The sequence below is a fragment of the Aythya ferina genome (genome assembly GCF_964211825.1).
Source record: "Aythya ferina genome assembly, chromosome: 11".
Lineage (NCBI taxonomy): Eukaryota > Metazoa > Chordata > Aves > Anseriformes > Anatidae > Aythya > Aythya ferina.
In genome coordinates this window covers 11,073,187-11,098,031 of record NC_140307.1, presented here as the reverse complement: position 1 = coordinate 11,098,031, position 24,845 = coordinate 11,073,187, and the positions used below count along the sequence as shown (strand labels likewise).

The window sequence follows — 24,845 nt, the reverse complement described above, 5'->3', positions numbered from 1 at the left end:
GGATGGTGCGAATGCTCTGTAATGGGAGCAAGACCCATGTGATGCTACAACTATTGCAAGCCTGCAGGTGACTGAGACGCAGCACAGGACCCAGAAAGTGATTGAAAACTTCAGTCAGCTTTATTTAAGCAAAGATAAAATCCTGTTGCTCAATCACAGCCCGCGAGAGCAGCAGCCCAGCGATGCATAGCCAGGCATTAGTTAAACAAGCACAAATGATCCCTGATCAAAGTGGTGGGGATGCTGCTGAAAGAAGCCAACACAAACACTGCTAAGGCCCTAAGCAAACCCAGGGAAGGCTCAGAGCACTGATGAGCAGGCACAGTAGCGAAGCTGAGCCAGTTTGCAGGAGAGGGGCAGTGGGGAGCTCACTGCCTCCTCACCCCATGTGCGTGTCCCCTGCCCAGGTCTGTGGGCAAAGCTGTGAATTGGGGTTGTGCAGGCACCAAGCCCCTTTCCTGAAGTGCTTCAGAGCCATTCCCCCATGACCCCACAGAGCACGGCCTCCAGCTTGCAGGATCAAGGTGGCGGAGCTGGGCTTGAACAGAATTTTGGGTTCCTGCATTGAGACACACAAGCCGCCAGCACGTGGGGCTCACGGAGGGCGATGCTGGGAGAGCAGTGTTCTGCTGGTGCACTGAGCACTGGGTCTCGGCTCCTGTGTGTGCCAGGCTGCTCGTGGTCATGGGTGGGTTTCTTCCAGGGATGGCAGAAGGTGGGAGCCTGAGACCACAACCACCCCCGAAGCCTCGCTGCATGGGTGCTGGGGTCAAACACACATTTCCCATGGCGACTGCAGTCCACAGGAGTAAAACGTGGGTAGGGTTAGAAGTTCTCGTAGTGATGTGCAAAGTAGGCCTGGTCCTTCTTGTTCAGCTGCTGGCAAGCCTTCTCCACGCTCTTCGTCATTCCAGGTGGACCACAGCTGAACACCCCGATCTTGTGCACCTGGGGGAGGAGGGCAAACAAAGGGGTCAGCCTGCTCTGGAAGCTTCAGGCACAGACACCAGCCTGAGGAGGCTCTCAGGGAGGTTGTCACCTCCCTAGGAAGTTACAGGGGGAAGGATGAGGACCTCAGGCTTGAAGCCCTGAGTCCTCTGCCAGCTCCAGGCACTGGAGGGGCACATGTGGCTGTGGTGGGGCATTGTTGACCCTCACGGCTCATCCCAGCACCGGAGGGAAAGGAGGGTTTATGGACCTTGAGGAAAGGCTGGGAGTGGTGCCACCAGTGTCCTCCACACCTACAGGTGGGTGTCCCCCTCCTGTCCTCAAGCAGATCGCTGACACTAACCTCAGGGTGCACCTCCTGCAGTGAGTCGAAGAAGGGTACGAACGGCGGGCGCCCGAAATGGGTGATGGAGCGCAGCCCCGTGAACAGGCTCTTGTTCAGCACCTTCTGGAAGTGCCGCTCGCAGATGTACTGGAAGAGAGATCAACACACATCAGACAGCCCAGCAGGGCCTGGCGGCCTCCCCGCGGGTGGGCCTGGCACAGGGCTCACCAGCATGGTGGTGCGCAGGTCGAACTTCTCGGCCAGCTGCGTGATGTAGATGTGCACGGAGACCAGCTCGTTCTTGTCTGCCTCCTCCACCTCGCGGATGATGTCTGCCAGCCACTCGAACTGCCGCTGCGTGCGTGTCACCCAGATGAAATAGATCTGCAAAAAAGAGGGATGAGGCTCTGTGTAGGGCTGGGAGCCCTCCTTAAATCCATGGGGCTCTTCTCATCTGGGTAATAGGGAATTTAATCTCAGGAGGGCTCTTGTCCTCCAGATGCTTCCCCTTACCTTCTTACACATCAGCTTGGAGTTGATGGACGACTTGAAGACCAGGTCCTTGAGGATGGATGCGAAGGGTGTCACCCCAATGCCTCCTCCCACCAACACCGACACCTCAAACTTGTGCCACTCCTGGTGGCCCTCCCCGAAGGGCCCGTCCAGATAGAGCTAGAAAGAAGCCAGCCATCAGCAGAGCACCTCCCTCCTCTGCTTGCCCAGGGCTCGGTCACCTTCAGGGCTAGAGAGGTGTTTTGGGCCAGGCACAAGCCAGCACCGAGATGCTCTTGGCTTGGGTGTTCCCATCCCCGGCGGGACACCTCACCTTGGGCAGCTTGCCGAGGACAGCCAGGCTCTCTGGGGCATAGAGCTCCCGCAGGCGGGTGGTCCAGGGCCCCACGGCACGGATGTGCAGGCTCAGAGTGTCCTCGTGGGGCGCCGAGGTGAGGGTGAAGGGGTGGTACTCGGTGGTGCCCAGGGCCATGCAGGCGATGCGCACCCACTGCCCGGACTTGTAGTCAAAGTCCTGCGGCCGCTGGAACCGCAGGTGGGTGACGCCTGGAGGGGGGACAGGGACCTCGTTACCTCTGTCATTAAGGTGGAGATGTTGAGTGGTGGAAAGGCCCAAGGAAAGACAGAGCGCTAGAGCTGTCCTAGTGATGGCTGGGACAGAGCTTGAGGACAAATGGTGGAGCCAGGCACAGTGCTCAGCATGCTGGAGAGGCTCTGCTGGGCTTGGGTGTGATGGCCTGAGCTCCGTGCCTCAGTTTCCCTAACTTTGGGAGGTGCAGAGGAGACCCTTGCCATGCAGGCATGCTGTGAAAGCATCAGGGGATCATGTAGTGGGATGTGGCTGCCTCTTGGAGGTGCCAATCCAAGCCACTGGCCTGCAGGACAATCAGCAAGCGAATTTCTGGGGCCAGAGTCACCTGCACGCCACCGGGCTGGGGACTGCTGCCATGGGGCACCCCACAGACCCCCACCCTGGGGGAGCTGTGGTTCCTTCAAGCCCTGCAGCCTCCATGCTCTTGTAAAGGGCCTGGGCTGACCTGGCACCGTGCAGCCAGAGGGATACAGTACCTGAGGGCAGGAGCTCAGCTTTCACCACATTGATCTCCACCTTCTTCCTGCTCAGGCTGAGCAGCTTGTCTGCGCCGTAGATGAGAGCTGGGATGATGAAGTAGATGTGGAAGCGGGGCTGCTGGACCAGAGCGTAGCTGCCGTGGATGATGACCTGGGCAAGGGCAGGGGGCAGCCCTCATCAGCACGGGGCTTGGCACAGCCTTTGCTGGTTCGGTGGCAGCTCAGGAGCAGTGGGGTGCTAGGACTGGGGCACTGGGTCCCTTGGAAGCTCCCATGGGCTTGTGGTGCATCGACCCTGTCCCTCCCTCCCCATCCCATAGGCTTTACCAGGACGTAGAGCAGCACGTAGAGGTGGTGGGTGATCCAGAAGGCCTGGAAGCTGACACGTCGGAAGTGGTGGGTGGCAAACACGTACATGACGGCCAGGATGATGAGCAGCAGCACTCCTGTCATGCCTGTGAAAGGGGTTGGGAGGTGCTGGTAGGGATCTGGGATCCCTCATGGGGCTCCCTGGAGCAGGGCAGAGGACTACCTGCCATCCTCACCTGGAATGGACTGGAAGACCCACCAGTAATACTTCTGAGGGAGCTGTGACCTAGAGGGGGGACAAAAAATTGCATCAGGGAGTTGGCAGACCTGGGAGAAACCAAACTCCTGGCTTCCACTTTCACTCCCATCTATGCCTAACATGCTCTGCTTTAAACTTCACCTACCCATCGTTCATAAAGACGCTGGAAAAGAGGCAGGACAAGACGCTGAGAGGCGTGACTGAGAAGATGTAGACGTTGACTATGTGACCCGCAGTGTGGAGCACTGTAAGAGACAGAAGCCATGAGAGAAAAGCATCACCACTGCGGTGAGTGGAGACCTGGCAACCCTGCTGTTGTGCTGGGGACACGGTGATTCCCCTGGCCAGCAGCTCACCCACCTGAGAAAATCAGGGCTGCCATGGCAATCCAGCGGTGGAAGTCCACGGCGGCATCAAAGGGGATGTAGTGATTGAGGAACGTCTCCCGCAGGACGGTGATGAGGTTGCGGCACATGGTGAGCAGGATGTAGGAGTACATGAAGGAGACGCAGGCGGCTGATCCTCGGGAAATGATGATCCCGACAAAGGTGGTCTGCGCAATTCCAGTGCTGGGGGATGCAAAGGCATAGTCTGGGGGGAAGAGAGCAGAGCGCACATCATGTGCCTGGTGGTGAGGACCGTGCCCCTTCCTGCACCAAGGGGACAGCCGCTTGTGTGGCTCCACCAAGAAAACATCATCTGGATGGGGCTGTGTGGGATGGGTGGGAGCTGGGACATGTCCCACAGGGCAGAGGGTGAGGGAAGTGGGCTTGGTCAGGCTGGAGAAGATGGGGCAGGGAGCACAGTGCTGTGTGCCACCACGTAGTGGGTGTTACAGAGGGGAAGGAGCCATGCTCTTTTTCAGAGCTGCACAGTGAAAGGATGAGAGGCAACAACGTGACTCTCACAGAGGGAAATTCAAGTTAGATGTAAAATAAAAACACTTCACAGGGAAGATGACCAAACACTGGCACAGGCCTGGCAAGGCAGTGAGATCTCCAACCCAACAGCTCTTGAAGCCCTCTCTAGATGGCAGCCTGGTGTGGCTTTGAAACTGGGCCCCCAATGGTCCCTTCTGACCTCAGGAATTCTTTGGTTATGCCAGGGGAAGACCAATGCTGTTGTTCAAAGCCGTGCCGGGACCTTTTGCACCCCAGCGTGCCCCACGCAGCGAGCAGCTCCTCCAAAGGGGCTGGGGGGACACTCACAGTATGCCCTCTCCACGAACAAGCCGGCGGTGATGGCCGAGAACAGGACCACGCAGACGATGTGGCGCCGGTAATTCTCAATGAAACGCTTGAACTCCTGGATCTTCTGCTGAACTTTGTTTCGCTGGTACTTCTTCCGCTGTGCTTCGGTGTACAAATGCAGCTGGTACTGATTTGCCCTGGCAAAAACAGGAGGACCGGCGTCATTTTGAGGTTCAACCAGAAGGGCATGGCTCGGGGTCCTCCTGATCCATGTGGTGGGCTGCAGGGTCCAGATTGATGCATCTTCCTCCCTCTGCAGCACTGCAACCACCTCTGCACGGCAGCCACTGCAGTGACTACACACGATACCAGCGGATGATCTTAGGCCATCAGCTGGTCTACGTGACAGATCATAACAAATCATCATGTAGTGACTCACAAATGAAACCACAGATAAGAACCATAAAAGATGATTCTCGTTGTAATATTCAAACCTTCCAAAATATCCTGGGGTCAGGTAAGGTTCTTGGAACTGTCAAGGCAAACCAGGTTATTATAAAGAGTATATTACTTCTGGCCATGAAAAACAGCCAGTTAACTGCTTCCTTATATAAGTATTTGGCAGTGACACAGCGGTGAGGACAGGAGCCTCTCCTGCAGCTCTTGCGGGCAGGCCACATGTGAATTAGCAGAGTCCCAAGGGGCAGAGGAGTGAAGGCAGGACTTGCCATGAGATATCTCTCTCCATGCATAAGGCATACACCCCAAAAAGTAGTCATGTTCTCCAGAGCTGACCACTTCGTTATTATTTGGTTTTGTCATTGGAGAGACACCAACACCTCTCCAGCTACAGCAGGAAAGGGGCCAGCCCTTTGCTGTCCCCACAGTAGGTACTCAGCAAGGGCTTGATGTGCCTCCTGGGGCTGGCATCCCCTCCCTGCAGCCGTGCCACTTGATCTATGGTGTGAACAGACGCAAGAAACCCAAGGAGGAGAGGAGCATACTCACTTTCTGCCTGTTCTCTTCCTCAGCTCCTGCCCTTCTTGATCCCTGTAGTGGGCCACTGTCTCCAGGTTTGGGTCTCTCTCCCCATCTGAGACGGTTCTGCCAGAAAGAGGGGTATGTCTCACCTAACACTGTCCGTGCACACAGGGCCGTGGGTCAGCCAGCCTGGCCTCGCCAAAATTTTCCCTACTACCACCCCACGGACACTTTCCATCTCAGGCTCAGCTGCCAAGATGTCCTGCTAGTGTGAACCCTAACTGCTCGGCACACGGGGTGGGTTCCCTCCAAGATAACCCGCTGTCCCTCTGACAGGCGAGGCCGGACTCCCCCCGCTGCTCTGAGACACCCCAGCTGTGCAGGAGATGCAGCGGGGGCTCTGCAGGAGCCACGGGAGGGCAGAAGGCAGCAGCCCCACAGTGGTGGTTTGCTCACAGGCATGGCCCCACATGGTAACCCCCCCATCCCCAGAGCTGGGGGTGCAAAGGCCTGGGAGGAGCATTTGCTGGAGAAGCTGCGGTGAAGGATGGGTGTGCATAAGGGCAGAAGAAGGAAAAAAAATAATAATTGCATGAGTGAGAGCACTTACCCTCTGGGCTCTTTCTTTATGAAGGAGACACGGTTGTGCAGGTTTTTCTTGAACACCTCGGGGACACCTTTCAGGAGATAAAAGGACAAAACAGCCATTTACAGAGGGGTGATACGGTGGACAAAGTGTTGGCACCTCTGCTGGGCAGGGCTGTGTTGGGGAGAGGCTCTGCACGGAGCAAAAAGTGTCGTGCGAGGAGTGACAGCCCGTGCCCGCTTACTTCCCCATGGAGAATTGGGATTGGAAAGATTGATAGGACAAGACTGGGAAGCTAGGTATGGGTGCTGCTGTTCCCCCCCCAAGTCCTGCAGGCCCTGGGGCAACCCAGAGCTCCTGCCCATTTCCTGCTGACCTTTGATGCAGAGCTGGGTGAAACGAAGCTCGCTGTCGTGGTCCCGCAGCATGTAGTGGAAATCCTCCCACGTCAGCTCATCCCTGTCCTGAAACCCTGAGGCCCGGAACATGGACTCGGTCACCTGCTCTGCCTGCTCCCTTGACAGGCAGTTGTTGGAGATCTCAATGAAGGACCTGGAGCAAGGAGGAGAGATGAGAACTTCAGAGGACAATAGCTTGAGACCTTGAAATAACACAGGGCAGAGCCCCAGACAAGTTTCACGGGAGAAATGGGCTCCTGGTTGTCAGTGCTGAGCCCAGGGGCTCTTGTGTAACTTCCTTGGGGTCTGAGGCACAGAAGCTGGGAGTTGCTTGTGAAGATACTTTTAACTTCAGATATTGTGAAAATGCTTAGCGAGCTGAAGAGAAGTACCTGAGCATCCTCAGAAACTCCTCCTTGGAGAGGAACCCATTCTCATCAATGTCATACATCCTGAACATCACTTTGGACTTCTCCTCTGAGGACCCTGGTGGCAAGGGAAAGAGGTAAAGTAACAACAAGATCCTAGTTTCACCAACAAAAGTGCTTTCAGACATGTCTTTGAGAGTCTGGACCTGCATCAGTGAAGCCACACAGCTCTGAAAAGTCTGAAACCACACTGCTGATCACAGTCTGAATGGCAGCTGAATTTGCTTTCAGAGCCCTGTGCTGCCCTTCTGCTTGACTTTCCCAAGTGCAAGGTGAAAAGTTGGGTAAACACACATTCGTTGTTGGGCATTATTTTGCAAACTCATAATGCGCTTTTGCATAGCAAAGAAATTTTCTGGGAACTGCTGTGATTGAATCTGGCATTCACCACCTCCACCTGTGAATCTGTCTTTCCAGTGATCATTAGGGATGACGAGAACTGATATCAGATATGGCTGTTATCAGCTGCCAAGGATAGCTGCATGGTACATTCAGGAGGTAGCCAGAGTTGCACGTGGAAGGTCAGTGATCAGCAAATCATTGCTCTGAGATAGCTCCCCTCATGAACAGCCTCACAGCAAACATCATTACATTGTCACTGCCCCTTGAAGGGAACTGTAAGCTGTAGAAGTGCCTACAGATTGACCTGCTGGGTGGATCTTGTCCTTCACTCTGCTGATGGCATTGTCACAGCCTGGAAATGGGGCTCAGGGCAACAGATGAAGACCCTAATCCCCACCAGTTCCCACCTTTCATGAAGACCACCAAGATGTCCAGGAACTCCCTGAAGGAGATGTAGCCATTGCCGTCCTTGTCCGCCAAGGAGAACATGGAGTCCACGAACATGGAGTGGGCTTTGAGCCCAAGGGCCTCGGCGAACTCAGCCCTGCTCAGCTCACATGTCAGAGACTCCTTTGCCTTCTGTGAGGATTCAAAGTTGAGCTCTCCAGCATCGGACTTGTCGATGTCCAGCACCTGCAGGTTGTGTCCCACAAAACAAATCCCATGAGTGTTGGCAGAGCAGCAGGTTGGTGCTCGCATGGAAAATCTATTGCACAAGGACTGGAGGCTCTCTTGGCACAGAATTCATGGCAGATGCCACGGGGAAGTCTTGTGTTTCTCCTGCACAATACAGCTTTTATGCTGTATTGTGCACCACTGACCATTACAGAGACTGTGGCTGGATCACACAAAAGTCTCTTTGCAACTTTAGCCACCCATATCACCACAGCAACAATCACTTTGTTTTCTACAAGGGAAATGGTCCCTTGGTCCTGAAAATGTTGGCAGCTTCCTTGTGCGTGGCTTAACAGCTCTTACAGAGCCCAACAGCAGCAACATTCATTGCTCAGTCAATACAGAAATACCTTCTTCCATGCATCAGAGCCTGCCACACCCAAACATACCTGAGCAAACAGGTGCCTGAAGAAAGTCTCCAGAATTTGTTTCCTCTGCTCCTGGGTGACTGCCCGTTTCAGCAGGCTCTGCTCCTTCATCTCAGACACAAGCAGGTCAAGGCAGCTCTTTCTCAAGTATTCTCGTAGCTTCCCCATGAAGTTGCTCCTCTCTGCCTCCTCGTTGAACAGCAGCACCTGCCCAAGGACCCACCAAAGGCTGTGAGTGGCAGAGGCTCAGCCAGGCTGGGGCTGGACATCACGCCCAGCCAGCTAAAAGCCCATGCTCTCCTCAGTATATTTTAGTGGCCTGACCTCCCCTACCAAATCCACCTCCCACATGCCATTTCTGTCCATGGGTATCACCCAAGATCCAATTTGCTGAAGTCTGGAGGAAGGTGTCTGCCCCCAGCTCAGTACAAATTGCTGCTGTTCACCACAGTGGACGCTCCATGGTACAAGCTGGTGGCTCTCAGGAGGCCACAGCCACCCTTCAGGGACCTACCCTGCCCTGGGATCCCACAGCCCAGGTCTGAATGGTACCATGAGCAGCAGCAGAGGATGGTGGAGGGTCCAGAGGAGGCCCTCTCCAGGTGTCATGGTACTCACCAGGTCATACTCCTTGGGGCTCTTCAGCAGCAGAGCCTTGTTCCCTTTGTTGCTGGAGAGGATCACCTCCACCCTTCCATGGGCTTTCAGGCTGATGCTCCGCAGCACCGACCCTCTCCCATCCAGCACTTTGAGCACTTTGTCAGCTTGGAGTTGAATGTAGACAGGAGAGCTGTCTGTCTTGGGACCGTGCCACTCCATGGCTGAGGGGACAGAGCACAGCATGCAGTTGGAAAGGGGCACCTGCGCTTCTGTTCATCCCAGCACCTCCTTCACCCCAATGTGGCTTGTGAGAGATTGCATTCAGCTTGCAACCTAGGGCTGGCAACCCTTCATTCATTCCCTGCCAGTACAGACACAGTACAGAAAACACTCTGGGGGCCACAGCCTGCCTTTGCTGCAATAACTGTGCCATTGCTGGTGCAATGGTACAAGCGTGCACAAGTGTCAGGGGCAAGCTCTCCCATCCGATTTCTGAAAATTTAGACTAGCAGTTCTCAGTTTTATTTATTCTCTAACTGCTGGCTGAGCATCTGCCAGGAGACCAAACTCATGTTAAAATGATGCTCTCCCAAACACAGCCCTCATGTGCATGGGCACGGAGCTCACGTACAACTCATGGAATAGGGAGGCAAATTTTTTTCATGTCCAGAGCAAAGAGATACAGTCCCTGTTCTGTAGCTACTAGTGCAATTGCCTACATGGATTTTCTTCAGGTAAGGAGTGATCTGGGTCACAGGATGGATGGGGTTGGAATATATCCAGTTTAGCTATAAGCTCCAAGCCCAAGATGCCTGGATATGTGTCCTGCCTTCAGGAGCATCACCAGGCACCACCATGGGATCGATGGTGCCACCTCACCTTGTATTGCCTCGCTGGCCACCTCCCGCCGCACACTGGCCTTCTTCTTCTCCAGCTTCTTGAAATCTCTCTTGCGGAGAACGGCAACAATCCAGGCAGCAAACAGACTCACTGGGGACACATGGGAGGAGGAGGCATGAGATACCCCAAAGCCCCTTTCTGCTTTGGCAGCATCACTTGTATGATCAAGGTGGACAGGGGCCCATGGGCACTCAGCCCCTTTCTCCAGTAGGAGAGGAGATCGGTAAAGAAATGGGGAGGCAAACCTAAAGGCAGGCAGAAGAGAATAACGATGATGATCCCGAAGCCTGCGCCACTGCCTTCAAAGTAGTCCAGGACAGTCATGGGCGTGCAGTTGGCCAGGAGTTCAGCTGTCAGCTGCTGGGGCTGGGGGCACGGGTCTCCTGCGTGGGGAGAGACAGGCAGTGAACGTCACAGGACTTTTACCCTTCTCACCTCCACTATCTCCAGGAACCGCTGCGACTGAAGTGCTGGTGAGGTTCATTGCCAAGTGACCCAGGAAACCCTGCAAATGGGGCTGCTTGAGATCTTCAGGAGACAAGCCTTGTTTTCAGGCTGAACCTTTGCATGCCACACCAAACCACGTGCAGAACTGGGCTCTGTGGAGCTCAGCACCATCACCTCTCCACTGAGTAAGAAGCACCTTGGGCCATGGCAAGCTGGGACTCAGGGCCTCTGCTTGTCTGGGCTGCCAGCTGGGTGCTGCAAATCCAGGGAGTCCTCCTGGTGCACTGCCAAGGGAACCAAAATGCCTTGCAAGGGCTGGAATGTGTGCTGGATAAAAGGCTTTCAGTACATGGGAAAGGTGTGGCTAAATCCCAAGAGGAAAAGTCAGACTGTGGATAGTGCCAGGACTTTCTGGGTCTCAGTGGGGAGAGAAAACCTCATTGCAAGGACAGCACAGGAGGTAACCTTGGTGATGGACCACATAAGTGTGGGACTTGGGGCTTTTAGGCTGCTCCTAGCCTGGTGGGAACTCAAAACTGCACAGGAATGCAAGCCCTGAGCCCTCAACGGGCTGCAATCTGGCTGGTGCAGTTCACGGTGTTGTTGCAAGCACAGTTGCAGGAAAGCCTGGCCACCCTCCCAGCAGCCCCGGTTAACCAACTCCGGGCACCTGATGAAAGGCAGAAGCAGGCAGAGTTACACAGCTATGGTACGCAAGGCTTAAGTCATCTACAGAACTTCATTGTGTTTCAGGTTGCTCACGTTTAACCTGCAGACCTGTGTGTGCATGTATATGGAAGCAGAAAAAGGACACGTCAGTGAGGAGCATGACACAGCACGGGGTAGGCAGAGGCCAAGCCTTAACCCCAGTACAACCTCCTGGGGCATCGTTGCATCTTTTGTAACTGGGGATCCTTCCAGGACTCGTGCAATGCAGATGCCTGGACTTCAGCCCACTTTCAACTCGTGCAACCATTGCATTTTGCATGCTCCTCGCTGTCATGCATTGCAGCCTGGTGTTGTTCCCCCCCTCGCCCTGGCATTGCAAGCAGCACTCACCCTGCCTCCAGACGAACACGTTGCTCTGGAAGTCTGTAAGGTTTCCAGAGGTGACTGCAGCCAGGACGTCACGGAATGTGGTGTTACGAATCTCCCTGGCTTCTGCCTCTGTGAAGAGCCTGGGGAAAGAGTGGTGGAGTCAAGTGGTGGCCCCGGGGTGCCGTGGCTCAGCCCAGAGACCTGGGGAGCTGGGGTTTGCTCCCTATGCTGCATTAGGAACCGAGGGAACCTGCTCTGCCCACCCGATGGGGAAGAGGTATTTACCCATTCTTGGTGTTCTCAAACCAGAATCTGTCGCCGTCGCGCAGGCGCACAAACTGGTCCAGGATGATGGCGCTGAAGAGGGGGCTCTCAGCCTCCAGCATGCCTCCGGGGAGCATCTCCAGCCTGGCCGTGTTGTTGGCATACAGGTCAGCAACGTTCTTCAGGACCTGGCCAGAAACCCACGTCACACACATGTGAACAGAGGGGATTTTGTCAGGGCTTCACAAAGTCCTGGCAAGCCTCAGAAGGAGCAAGGAAAGTGCACTTGCCAGGCATCAAGTCTGTGGGCTGGGAGGTTGCTCAGCCCCATGCAGCCTTGAGCTCATAGCTTGGACTTGAGCAACTAAACATCTGCCCCAGGAGGAGCAGAGCACACAGCAGCACAGGAGCTCAGCACCAGGGCATGACAGATTTATTCCTGCCATGTAACTGTATGGTTACCCCAGTGCATCAGCCCCAAGGGCACAGGAGTGAGCTAGAGCAGGATGCGCACTGACGTCCCTCTTCACACGCTGCTGGAGAGGCCAGCTACCTCTTGGACTACCCCAAGATGCCCCAACATGCACGGTTTCCATGCTGGGCCATTTTCGTGTTACCTCTTGCCCCAGGTGTGGGGCAAGGTCCATCCAGTCCTGGAGAGGCTGCAAACCAAACCGCTCCCGGGCTTGGTTGTAGGTGGGCAGGCCAAGGTCACGCCCGCGCTGCAGCCAGCTGGCCATGAAGTCGGTGCGGGAGTACTTCAGAGGCCCGTACCAGTAATCTGCAGGTTGAAGCAAAGCCACCGTGATGGTAAGGAAGAGCTGAAACGGCAACCCCAGCTGTTCTGGATGCCTAGCTGGCCTTGTTGCCCTGCCACGGGCCTTGCTGAACATAGAGAACACCTCTATGCCCTTGTGAGGATACCCTGTGGCTTCTCTGCACCTCTGTTAACAGGGCTGAAGCTGCTTGGAGTAAGTGGTTGGGTGCTGACAGCAGGATGGGACCTGACTCCCCTCCTTGTCCCCCACATGGCTCCAGGAGAGAGGGTTCCCCCCCAAAAAAAACGCGCCAGTTGAGGTGTGGGGGAGCACAGACCTTGGAGATCTTCCACCAAAATGTTGTCCTCCCGCTCAGCAATCTGTGAGCTCATCCCCAGCAGGAGGCCATCCACGTCTTCTGCCTGCACCCCAGTGTTCTGAGGGGAGATGGGAAGACAAGGACAAGACAAAGGATGTGGGGCTGCCCCACACCCTTGAACCATTGCCCAAAGAGGTACAGGCTCCAGGTGGAGGGGGACCCATGGGTCTTCCAGGCTCATCTCATCTATGTCACCTCAACTTTGAGGTCTTAAGGCCATTGTGGCTGAAGAAGGTATGTCTGGATGAGGGGGTTCTCACACTGTGTTCGGCCATCACACTCTGCACCCAGTTTCTCTTTCAGCCCCCTGTGTGGTCCTCCATAATGTAAAGCACTGAATGAAGCCCCCCGGTCATTCTGCCAGCTTTAATACAGACTGCCCAAGCAGGGCACATCCACCACGGACCCAAGTGACCACTGGACTTTCCTGGCCATGGCACATGTGTCCTGCAGAGCCTGGGGACACAGCTGGATCAGGAGCTGCACCACACAGGGCTTTTGGCATGAAAGTGGTCCTGTCACCACCACCAGCCATGGGGACAAGAGGGACCCAACCTGGACCAAGCTGGAAAATAACCCCAAAGCAGGGGATAGGAGGGTAGAGCTGCTCTTCAGACCAGTACTTCCCACAGCAGTAACTGTTTTGTTTCTGCACCCAGCAGAGAGATTTTGTCCTCACATCCCTGACCTCATCAGCTGAAGGAATGATGATCCCTTCTCTTTGTGGGAAATGACTCCTCAGAGGGATCTTCCCAATGAAAAGACAATTTGGGGAGAAATGGAGCTTCCACTGCGTGTTGTTGCTCCCCTCTTCGTACCTCTCTGCTCCAGTAGTTGTTGCAGAGCCGCATTGCTGGGAAGGTGCCACCAGGGCTGGACACATTCTGGAACTGGCAGCTGAGGTCCCTGCGACAACAGAGAAGTGCTGGACACATAGACCATGGCCAGGGATGTTCCCAAGCTGGGGCCAGGCAGGAACCATCCCCAGCCCCAACCCCAATCTCAGGCATCCCCTTCCCTGGCATCGTGCTCCCGCTGCCCAGCTGAGATGTTCCTACCTCTTGTAGACACCTGGCGGCACCATGGTGGCCAGAAAAAGCTCCGCTGCTGCCACAAATTCCGGCGAAAGGCTGGGGTCCATGTGCTGCTGGTAACCTGCAGGGTGGCAGCAGTGGCTGAATCCAGCACCCAGGACAGAAGGAAAGGGGACCAAGTCCTGACCCCAAGCTCCCCCAGTCCCTACACACCCCACGGTCCCATTGCCTCTGTGACTCTCACCTGTGTACTCCGGGACAGCTCTCCCCAGCAGCGCGGGCAGCCACTCGTACAGCACGATGCTCTAGGGCACAGGGAGCCAGGTCAGCGACGTGACCGGGGAGAATGCTGGGGAGCGTGGGGTCACGGCCCTTACCTGGAAGGTGGCGATGACCTTCTTGCGAGTGTGCTGGAAGATGTCCTCATCGGACCAGCTGGGTTGCGCCTGGGCCAGCTCCGTGGCCAGGTGGTTGTGGTACCGAAACCAAGCGATGCTCTCAGCCTGCAGGAAGCGGTTCTCATTCCCCCAGGCGTTCCCCAGGTCTGCAAGAGCCACCAGGGACATCAGAAGGAGACACAGCTGTGGGTGGAGACTTGGGCAGCTCCTGCCTTTGTCTCTTGCTCCCCATCCAAGGGTTTTCCATGCCCATGGTTCAAGAGGCCCCCAGCCCCATGTCCTTTTAACCTCACCATTTCTCGATGGGGAGGTGAGCAACCTGAGCAAGAAAGAGGCAGCACAAGCCCCAAGCACTGACCGAAGGTCAGGCAGATAAGGAATTCAAAGCAAGCTGAGCTGGTTTTTATCATCTGCACCCTCTTTCCCAAGAAGAGATTGCCTCGGATCCAAGGCACGAGCGCCCGCCAGCCTCCACACACATGCTGGGAAATGACTCAATGCCTTCTGGGGACACAGCACCTCCAGTTCACCGTGCATCTTTGCCAGACATGCATCTTCCTCCCCCTCAGGCTAGGACGCTGCCTTCTGTCCCATGGGGCTCCCGCACCTCCCACCCTGTACTTGGGTCACCTTCAGGCATTTCCCTGGCCACGCTCATTAATGGCCATGGCTCCCTGCCAAGGTGAGGGGGAGGATGCTGCAAGGCAGCACTGGGTGACCTCTTCCTTGACTCATCCCACCCCGAGATGGGGAAAGCCTCCACTGAGTCACTCAGCTGGGGCGAACGTGAGGAAACCACCAGGAAAGCTGCAGGTTGTCCCTTACCGTAGATCCCACGAGGACCACCCTGTCCGGTGGATGGATCCAGAGCTTTCCACATGGGGACCCTCCCATCCGTCTCCTTGGGTAACTGCCCGCTGGGCCCTGCCGCCAGCTGTCCCCCTGAGAAGCTCCGCAGGGCATCGCTCCAGGAGTGCGAGGGGCCGTAGATGGAGCTGCCATCCAGCCAGCCTGTCACCTCGTTGGTCTAGAGAATGAGCGTCAAAAGATGCAAAACATCTGAAATGTCCCATCCCGACCTGTCTGGTCCTGCAAGCCACCCCATCCCCTCTTTTTAGGGCAAGCTATCAGGGTGAAAGTACGAACACAGCCAATGTCTGTGCAACCTGGTGGACTGACAGGAGTTAGTGACAAGTACAGGAAAAGACCATCATAGGGTTTTCAAAAGTACATTTATATGCTCTTATATAACAATAAGTAATATAAATAATAATACATATATAGACACGTATATATTTTCCCCGATTATTTTTGGCTGTACCCAGAACTGGATGTCAATGAATCCCTACGTAGGCAAGGCAGGGCTGGAGAGGGGCTAAATTCATTTCTGGGGGTACTGGGAACACTGGGGTTGTGCCCTCTGGGGATTCCTGTCCTCACAGCTGGCAGTCCTACCACCCTAGCAGCATGTTGAAGTATCTCCTCTGCCAAATATTTCCTTGAAAACATAATTTTCCTTTTGAAAGCATGCTAGAGTTTTCACTTTCTAAGGTTTGAAAAATACTGCTGAAAATGTGACCTGCTAATCTGGTCTCATCACGCTTTGTCATGTGAAAGGTTTGGGGCAGAGTGGATTTGCTTCAGCAATTTTGGCTGGGAAACTTCCCAGAATTAAAAGAAACAGCACATTTGACTTTGGAACACATCCAACCTCGGCACAACAAAGTATGGAGACGTGGAAGTCAAGAGGCTTTACAACTTTATGAGAGTACCAACTCAGTTTCATGATATATTTTAAAGAACAGAGTTGCCTAATAGGTACGTCTTAATTACTGATCTTCTGGAGTGGTACAAATGTAAGAATCTGTTCCTGAAGTTCTTTACATGTGCCATAAAAAGGTCTTGGCTATCACTTGTTTCACCAGTTTCTTATCCAGTACCAGTGGACTTATCTTTGCTTATCTTGACTGAAGCAATAAAAACTCTGACAGCCAAGGAAGACTGTGAACTGTTCCTTTACATTTTCTCTTCTGCTCTTGCTAAACCATGCCAGATACTCAAATGTGCATTAAAGTAAGTGGCATGAGCAGATCTAGAGTCTTTCCTTCCCAGCCCCCCCCCCAAAAAAAAACACCAAAAAAACACTGATCTTGAGCAACAACAGCTGTTGCTCTATGCAAAGCAACACCTTGGGAGGCTGTGCTTTGGGCTCATCTGTAATCAGTTAAACACTTGAGAGAATTATCTTTTTAAAGAAACAGCAGTGCTCTTCTTTTCTTTGGAAATGCTATCTCAGCTTCTGTAATTCCAAATATCTGGTGAAGAGGAATTAGAGGAATTTAGCCAAAAGGGGAAGAGCAAAGGACATGCAATCTCCTACCTGCTCTCGGGGGCTGTTGGGGCTCTGCCCTGTCTCCAGCGCCCAGTGGATGCGCTGGAAGGGCAGGACCACGGCACCAGTTCCTTCAGGGTCAAACACGAGGTCCCCAGACGGGATGCGGATGTTCAGGAACTCAGCGGGACAGCCAGGTTTCTCCGTCCCCAGGATCTCCGAGAGAACGTGGAAACCTGCCAGAGAGCCAAACAGGGGCAGCTGTTCGGAGGATGGTCACTGGCACCCGGAGCAGATGGTGATCCTGCTGCTCCTAGCCAGACACCATGAGCAGGGAAGGATCATCCAGGGACCAGGGTGGATAAATTCAGTCAGTGGTTCAGCAGCTGGACCATCTACAGGCCACCACTTATTTCTCCAGGAATAAGGCTCAGCTGTTACTTCCCTGAGCTCTTCTATGCTGATGACCTTCAACACCAGCGGTTGCTGCTGATGTTGAGCTCAGTGGCTACTGTTGCTGTTGGTGAACTTAAGGTTTAGTGGAATGGGAATATCTGCCTCCAGGGAGAAATTCAGTGGTACTGTACCACAGTCTTCTGCCCCTTAGTGGCCCACCTTGGGGCATCTGGGGACGTGTAAGAACTTCGTGCTCCACATCTTTGACAAATTCAACCTGTTTCCTCAGTGAGCCAACAGTATTTCCCAGTGACCAAAGACCCCTCCAGCCTTCTGAGCAACAGCAGAAACTGCTCTGAATTGTAGCAATTCTGCCTAGCAATCACTCACCGTGTGGCTCTTATCAAGTCTGTTGGACGTTTTGCAATGAGATGACTCTTCCGCTAAAACAAACGCGGAAGTTTCCAAATGACAAATATCAGCATCTGGGGCAACTGTCAAAGGTCACCAAAATTCATGCTGAACCGCACTGTGGTTGGCAATATGCAAGGCTTTATCTTTTGGGTGTGGGTCTGCTCTGAAGCAGTAGGTGTGAGGACTGCTCTGATGTGCAGCCTGGGGGCATAGGAAACCTACGTCCTCCTCCTGTTGGCAGCCCCCAGCTCTTACCGAAGAAGACAGCCAGCACGGTTGTGTTCCTCCCGGAGGGCAGTCCAGAGGGTCCCCGTGCCACCACGTTGCTGAGCTGGCGAGCGTTGGGCACGTGGGGCTCCTGCAGAGCCTGGTAGACGCCATCCGCGTAGTTGGCCGGCAGGAGACGCAGCAGCCGGGCACCTGGGGCACCAGAACAACACGGTGTGGGGCCAGCGGCACATGAGACATGGAGCCATGGTAGCAGCAGTGTGTACCAGTGTGTGTGAAGTTATAAAAGAGACTAGAGGCACTTATCATGGCCAAGGACATGCAAGTTTTGGTGCTGATACCAACTCCTCAAACTTCTTACAGCACAGGGATCAGTCCTCTTAAAATGAGGGATCCTTTGTGGTTGTCCTTCTCCTCTCCCTCTGCATCCCCTTTGCTTTCTGGGGGCCTGGGGAGCTCAGTGGTGTGCTCCAGGTGGTAACTGGAGTGGTGTTGAGCTGCCAGTGTTCTTTATATGATCATGTGTAAATATGGCAATTACCAACATTGTAGGAAACGGGAGAGGTAACAGCCACAGAGGTGTGGAGATGAGGGAGAAGAGCACCCTGATTTGGCACCCACTGCTTGACCCATAACTGAAAAGCTGGGAGACAGGAACTGATGGGCAAATTCTTTTATAAAATATTCTTCAAAAAGACTTTCAAAACACTCTTCATTTAAAAAAACTGTGCAGTGGGCATCTCTATTGAAGGGGATCCCTAAAACTGGGGGAAATCCTGAATTTACTGACTTAGTTTCAGGTTTAGGTTTGTTTTGAAATATTAGGAGTTGACCTGTGTGCTCTAGTAGAGAGAAATCTTGTTTGTCAGGACCCACTGGAACTCCCTGATGGGCTTTCATGTCACAAGAATGGTCTGCACAATGCCTGGACCGTGAACTTGTCTGTCTCTGACTTGGTGTTGAATGCTGCTCAAACAGAATGCTGGTTTTGGCTCAAGATACCTTTTCCTGGCTCTGGGATCCCTGACCGTCAGTGAAATGCCTGCTGGGAACAGCTGTGTCCACCCTACCTCAGATATTTTGAACTGGCCCACAGTGGCTCTACTCTGGCATAATCCAGCCCCAGCACAGCCCGCAGATGGTGCCTGTGCAGAAGGGAAGAGTGACACAGCCACGGCACTACAGCTGGGCTGCTTGGCCCCCTTGGGCTGCTCTGACAGGGCTGTCAGGTACATTTAGGGATCTACCATGAGCAGCAGGAATTACCTGGTCACCTCCTGGGTTTGGACTCAAGTGGGAAAAGGTTCCTCTCTCAGTCCAGATATCAAAGTGCCAGCTCTCCCCACCCCACCCCACCACCCCCATCCCCATCTGGCACTCACCCACTGAGCCACGGCCGTGGTGCAGCAGGTTGTTGTACCAGCCATCATAGCGCTGGACCTCCCAGAAGATGTTTTCCTGGGCACCTGGAAAAGACCAGATCCATCTGGTGAGCAGCACAAAACACGCATGAAAAGAGTATCTCCATTACAGAATTATATTGTACTGTTATATTTTCCGATATTCTTTCTGAAACCTTCTGTCCAAACAGGTATTTAGAGAACTTTTACCCTTCTTCTGAGGGATAAGGAGTGTCTAAGATAAGAAATTCATGCTTGTGATCCTGATATTCCCAAATCAGTGTATAAGGTTTCTGGCTTCCACCAGTCTATTCCCAAAGGATCTTCATTTTCTCCTCTGTGTCAGAGGTATTCCCTTACTTCTCACCCCCGCATTACCTATGTGAGTCAAGTGAAGACCTTGACACTGAGGTTATGCTCCTCTATTTGCACTGTGTTTTAAGAGCAAACCTTTGTCAATAACTATTTGCCTTGTTTCCTTTCTGTTAATTTTTATTTATGCCATTATAACGCTAGGAAGAAGCTCCATTTCCTGGTTACAAGCTGTGTACACACACGAAGCACGCTAGGGGAATCTCCCAGACTGCAGGATCCACACATTCAGGATTTTGCTCATTTTTCTTATCTCCTCACAAAAAGAATCATCCCCACCTCTAATACGATACCCCATGAAACTACTTTGGATCCAGGATCTACTTTTGGACCCCCTTCCCAGGAACTGTCCTTACCCCCCAAGGTCCATGTCACCAGTAGAACCACAGTCAAACACAACATCATCTCTGGGGGCTGCATTGGCCACTGGGTCCTTGGAAGAAACAACCTGCAAATAAAGAGGACAAGGAGTGAGCTGGAGCGGGGCTGTTCTAGCAGTCTGGGAACATCGACAGACCACGATGTCAGCTCCCTCTTGTGGTTTCTACTGCCCAGTGAAACCTCCGCAGCCACCCATCAGCAGTGTCGCCCGACTCAGGCTGCAGGATGGTGGCAGGGGCCATACGGGAGCCCATCACCCTGGGAAAGCTCTGTCAGGAGGCACCATCTGGCCTGAGATGGCCTTTCTGATGAGGCAGGACCAGCACCCCTGCCCCGGGGTAGCTTCAGATGTAGGTTCACAATTCATCATCTACGGCAGGAAGATGTTAAGCCCTGCCAGCTCAGTTAAGAGAAGTATGCTCTTCCTTACAGAAACAGACACGTTTAAACCGGCAGTTTCTCTGCACGCACATTGTCCCATCCAAACAAAATCCAGCTGTGAACATGAAGGGAACACCCTCAGCATGCAGCCAGGTGCCCCCAAATATGCCAGTACTGCAGTAAAGATCTCTTGGTCATCCCTGGTTATCTCCAAGCAAGTGCCCAACACCACTGACTCGAGACCAGCCATTCTCATGATATTTTACTATCTTACTTTCCACAAAGACCCTGAATCCAGAGCAAAAGTCATCAGTGGGACCTGAAACTTCAGATCCCCAGCCAACACATAACTGAACAGAGAGATTTCCGGCCATAAAAAGTAAAGGTTGCATTTTTTCAGCCACAAATGCTATAAAGCTGCCACTGGCTTTCCATGCACAGAAATGCTAAACATGGATTTAACTCCAAGATAGGGCTTTCAGCTAAACATGGTATTTGCCCACTTGTGCCGATACTATGGCTAAGTAACAGAACTGTAGAGGCATATCCAAGGGCTAACATGATTTTGGATGAGCTGCATTGACGAGAAATGCAGAGATGCACAGGTTTCTCTGTGTCAAACATCCCTTCTTCCTACATCGCTCTGTCACAAGGCATCCTTTTAGCTTCTTTTTGTCATTGTTCTAATCAAACCTTAAGAAACACTGGTTTCAGTAAGGCTTACGTGTTGCCAGTAGTTCTGTAGGTTTTATTTTTGATTACCTGGGAATCGCAATGGGGATTTATCACATAATTATCAGTGGTGCAAATTACAGCGTACAGGTAACTAAATACATTATCCACTTCAGAAACGAAGTGGTTTGAGATTTAAATGTTATCATTTGTGCTCACAGTTTATTGCATTTGTAAAACTGGATGTTCATTGCCAGGTTGTGTGCATATCATATGAACCACGTTAACCCACTTCCATTAAAGATTTCTGTACTTTTGTCCTTTTACATTAGAAAGTGAGGTGTTTCTTAATGAGTAACATTTCCCTGCTCCTCCTCCTTCACAACAGCTCACCTTCTTTATACAAGAGACAGAATGTTCTTACAAACCACTCTATTATCTTTTCATAACACGGATTTTAACACTAAACCACTGTTGAAATACCTCTGCACTGACTGCATTTTCAGTTCTGTTCTCACCTCCGCATGCATAGGAGTGAGGTGTCCAGCCCACACCTGGCTCTATGGGAAACCTTTGTGGGACACCTGCAAAGAGCCGCATGCCCTGAGGTGGCTCTTTCTCACCAGCAAACCCTGCAGTTTCACAGCAGCACAATGTGCCAAGGTGGCTGTGTGGTGCTTGGGTTATCCTGCAGCTCCTCTGCAGCGTGCACCTGGCAAACAGCTCATGCACAGTCCCTCAGCTGTGCCACAGGGCTCACAGCAGGTCTGTGCTGTGCTGGGGGCTGCTGCAAGCCTCGGAGCTGCTAAGGATGCCATCAGAGGGTGGCCCCAGGCACACAATGCTGTCTCTGCCCTCCTGAAGTACCCCATTGTGAAAGGGGCCCCACAGCTCTTCCATCCTCCAGCCCTCTACTGGGCTGGTCTTGAGGATGTGAGATTTGGGTTGTGCAGCTGGCGGGAACCGCAGGAGGAACCCAAAAGTTTGTCCAACAGGTGAAATGCCACGACGTTTGTGACCTCTGCCAGGAGTGGCAGCGCCCAGCCACCATCACCACAAAGGACTTTTGTACCAGGGAGATCTTTCCTCTTTCCTGCTGAAATCAATACAAAGGGCTGCAAGGCTGGAGACACCCTAAGCAACCAGCAGCAGCAGCGATTTCCTTGTGCACAGAAGTCTGCTCGACCTCCCACGCTGTAGGAAGGGAGCCCCCAAAGACACAGCTGAACTTATCTCCTGCTGATCCGCAGTGTACGGAGCTGCAACCCTCATCTACAGCTGAGACATGAAGGTGAAGATTTACCAAAGTCACTCAGGAAATGTGGGGTGAAGCCAAGGCTCAAACCACATCACCATAGTCACAGCACAGCACCTGTTCTCCTTCCCCTTACTTCTTCTTGCAGGGCTCCAGAAGAAAGTAATTTTGAAAATCCCCTTTGTCAATGAGCAAACCTCCCATTTCCTCAGCTATAAGAACTGTTCTTGATCCAAGTCAAGAGACAACATGCCAGTTCTCACACATTTCTCATCTGTCAGTGGACTGGCACTGAAAACCCATTTATTTCCTGGTCAGTCTCACACACTGTGGAGTCCTTGGAGATCTTCCAGCCTTGGGTAGAACCAGCTGTGGCCAGCACGATACAGTGACAGTGCTCCAAGCAGTAGGTTGGACTACAGACTGCTGAAACATAGATTATTTTCCACCCATGTTGAATCTTCCATATCTTCCTTCTCTTCCATATCTTTCCATTACCTTTATGTCTTCCCATGACTTATTTGGCATATCTGCAGCATGTCTCTCTCAACCAAATGTCAAGAGCCATCTCCCTTTTCCAGGAGCACTTTTTCATGGCAGTATTTGGACTGTGCAGGCATGGGAAAACATGACCCTACTTCTCCCCTGTCTATCAGAATTTCTCCAGCCATTCCTGGGAACTTCCTCAAAGGGAAGGCTGAGTAACATGAATCCTTACAGGACACTCTCAAGAAGGGGAAGATGCACATCTCAGCTTGGGGCCCCATGCCCAGGGAAGACAGGCATCCCATGAGCAGCACTCAGCTGTCCTACAGGATGCTTTGCCATGCTGCAGCTGAGAGCTCCAGCTTCACTCTCTCCACTGTGTTCTCCATGTTTTGAGGACCCATCACCTGGCTTCTCCAGAAAGAGCCTTCTGCTCTCAGATCTGCCTCCAAACCTGCCAATCCACCCAGGAGCTTCTCTGACATAACGAAATGTGGCTGACCTTGGAAGCCCATGGTGCAGCTTGTCAATTGAAAGTTTTGCAAGCTTGGATTAGCTTGATAGTCTTATGAGTTTACCAGGAACTTCATAAGGTCTGATGAGCCCTCAAGGCTTTGCTGTTCCACAGATTCCTGTGCCACCTTGGGAAAGTCACTCCCTCCATCTGCACCTAGTGGAAGGAAGTACCAGCTTCCCAAGCCCTGTCTTTTCCCATTAGAGAGCAAACCTGTGCCCTGTCTTAAACCTGGGCTTTTTACATCCCTGAGTATGTTGAAACCCTGCTGCAGAGGGTACATGGATGTGGCTTCCCCCAGAGCCAGGACCTCCAGCTTAACTGATCTCAGCAGATTTGGCTCCCCCAGAGTTAAGGCTTCATCCTTCAAACATCTCCTGAGCTCTCCCCAGAGGCATATGTCAGCTGGGACTTTGAACCCCGTCAGCACACTGGAGGAGTGGCAGTGCTGTGGCTGAGCTGAGGGTGACCATACAGGTAAAGCAGACTCAAGGCTCCTTGTCCTTATGGTCCCCATTAGTCACAGCTTTTTTTCTCTCCCCCTCCCACCACCCCAGTCTTGGTGGGACAGGTTGGGACACTGCCACCTTCCCCCACCAGCCAGTCCTGGTGTTTGAGAACAGACTGCATCTCTCCAGCCTTGGATGTTGTCCACAAAAACCCACACCTGGGCACACACTATGGACTGTGATGACACAGTGGCCCACAGCACCTCCAGCTTGTCCATGCCAGGTGCTCCAGCATCACCACGGTGTCAGCCCACCTTGCCCTATGTCTTCAAACCCTGACAGGCAGGGATGTGCAGGGCTCCGTTGCACCCTGCAGGAGGGGGACGTGTGTGACCCCATCCCACTCTGCTCTCACACAGGCCCCCCAGTTCTCCACACAAGCAGGGACATGGGTGGTCCCACCCTCCTAGTACCCTGTACAAGTGCATGCCCCAAGCAGGCAGGGACACCAGGAGCCCTGACCCCTAGGTCTCCTGTGTAGATGGGACATGTACCCCCATCTCACCCTGTCCCCTAATAAGCAGGCAGGGACACCAGTGGCCCGGCTGCATGGTTCCCATGGACATGGAGACATATGACCTTATCTCACCCCATACCCCACACAGGTGAGAAACACATGACCCATCCCCTTCCATACACCACACAGCCAGGGACGTGTATGGCCCCATCACCCTTTCCCCTCGTGTCAGAGAGGAGTAGCACAGCCCCCTGCTCCCCCCACGGGCAACAACACACGCACAGCAAAACCCGCGGCACGCCTCGGCAGGCAGCAACATGTGCAGCCCTAGCTCCTGCTCCTCCACGCGGGGGGGGACAAGCGTGGCCCCGACCCCCCCTGACTCCACACCAAAGGGGAGGATGCGTGGAAGCGATCCCCTGGCACCTCCCACCCAGTCGGGGAGGCTCGTGGCTCTGACCCCATTACCCCACGCACCCCACACTCAGCAGGGACACACACGGTGCTGACCCCAGCGCCCCCCCAGCCAAACAGCAACACGTACAGCTCCAACCCCCATCACCCCCGCGCAGAAGCGGACACGCGTGGGACCGATCCACAGCCCCCCCCCCCACGCAGGCAGGGAACACGCGTGGAGCCGACTCACATCCCCCACAGACAGTCAGGGAACACGCGTTGAACCGATCCACGGCGCTCCCTGACCCCATCACCTCCCCCCCGCGGAGCAGGACACGCGTGGCCGCGATTCCCCGAGCCGCGGCACTCACCGTGGCGGCGGTGCTGCGGGCTGTGCGCCGGGGCGGGCGGCGCCGGCATTTACATAGGGCTCCGCGCCCG

At 53.7% G+C, this 24,845-nt stretch overlaps 1 protein-coding gene across 1 annotated transcript; it reads right to left on the bottom strand.

Moving 5' to 3' along the window:
• Positions 1–98: 98 nt before the first annotated feature.
• DUOX2 (dual oxidase 2) lies at positions 99–24,812 on the bottom strand. Its single transcript, XM_084532436.1, has 34 exons — positions 24,776–24,812; positions 19,710–19,801; positions 18,964–19,047; positions 17,609–17,773; positions 16,592–16,779; positions 15,037–15,238; positions 14,191–14,357; positions 14,058–14,118; positions 13,838–13,934; positions 13,598–13,685; positions 12,738–12,837; positions 12,260–12,423; positions 11,664–11,830; positions 11,400–11,518; positions 10,139–10,276; positions 9,873–9,983; positions 9,012–9,214; positions 8,415–8,600; positions 7,758–7,983; positions 6,973–7,066; positions 6,559–6,734; positions 6,207–6,273; positions 5,624–5,719; positions 4,634–4,812; positions 3,786–4,016; positions 3,571–3,670; positions 3,403–3,452; positions 3,185–3,312; positions 2,855–3,008; positions 2,100–2,332; positions 1,787–1,945; positions 1,502–1,657; positions 1,292–1,420; positions 99–948 (listed from the first exon to the last, which is right to left on the bottom strand). The coding sequence occupies exons 2-34, from the start codon at positions 19,771–19,773 to the stop codon at positions 826–828; spliced, it is 4,605 nt and encodes a 1,534-aa protein (XP_084388562.1). The 5' UTR covers positions 19,774–19,801; positions 24,776–24,812; the 3' UTR covers positions 99–825.
• Between the last annotated feature and the right edge of the window lie 33 nt (positions 24,813–24,845).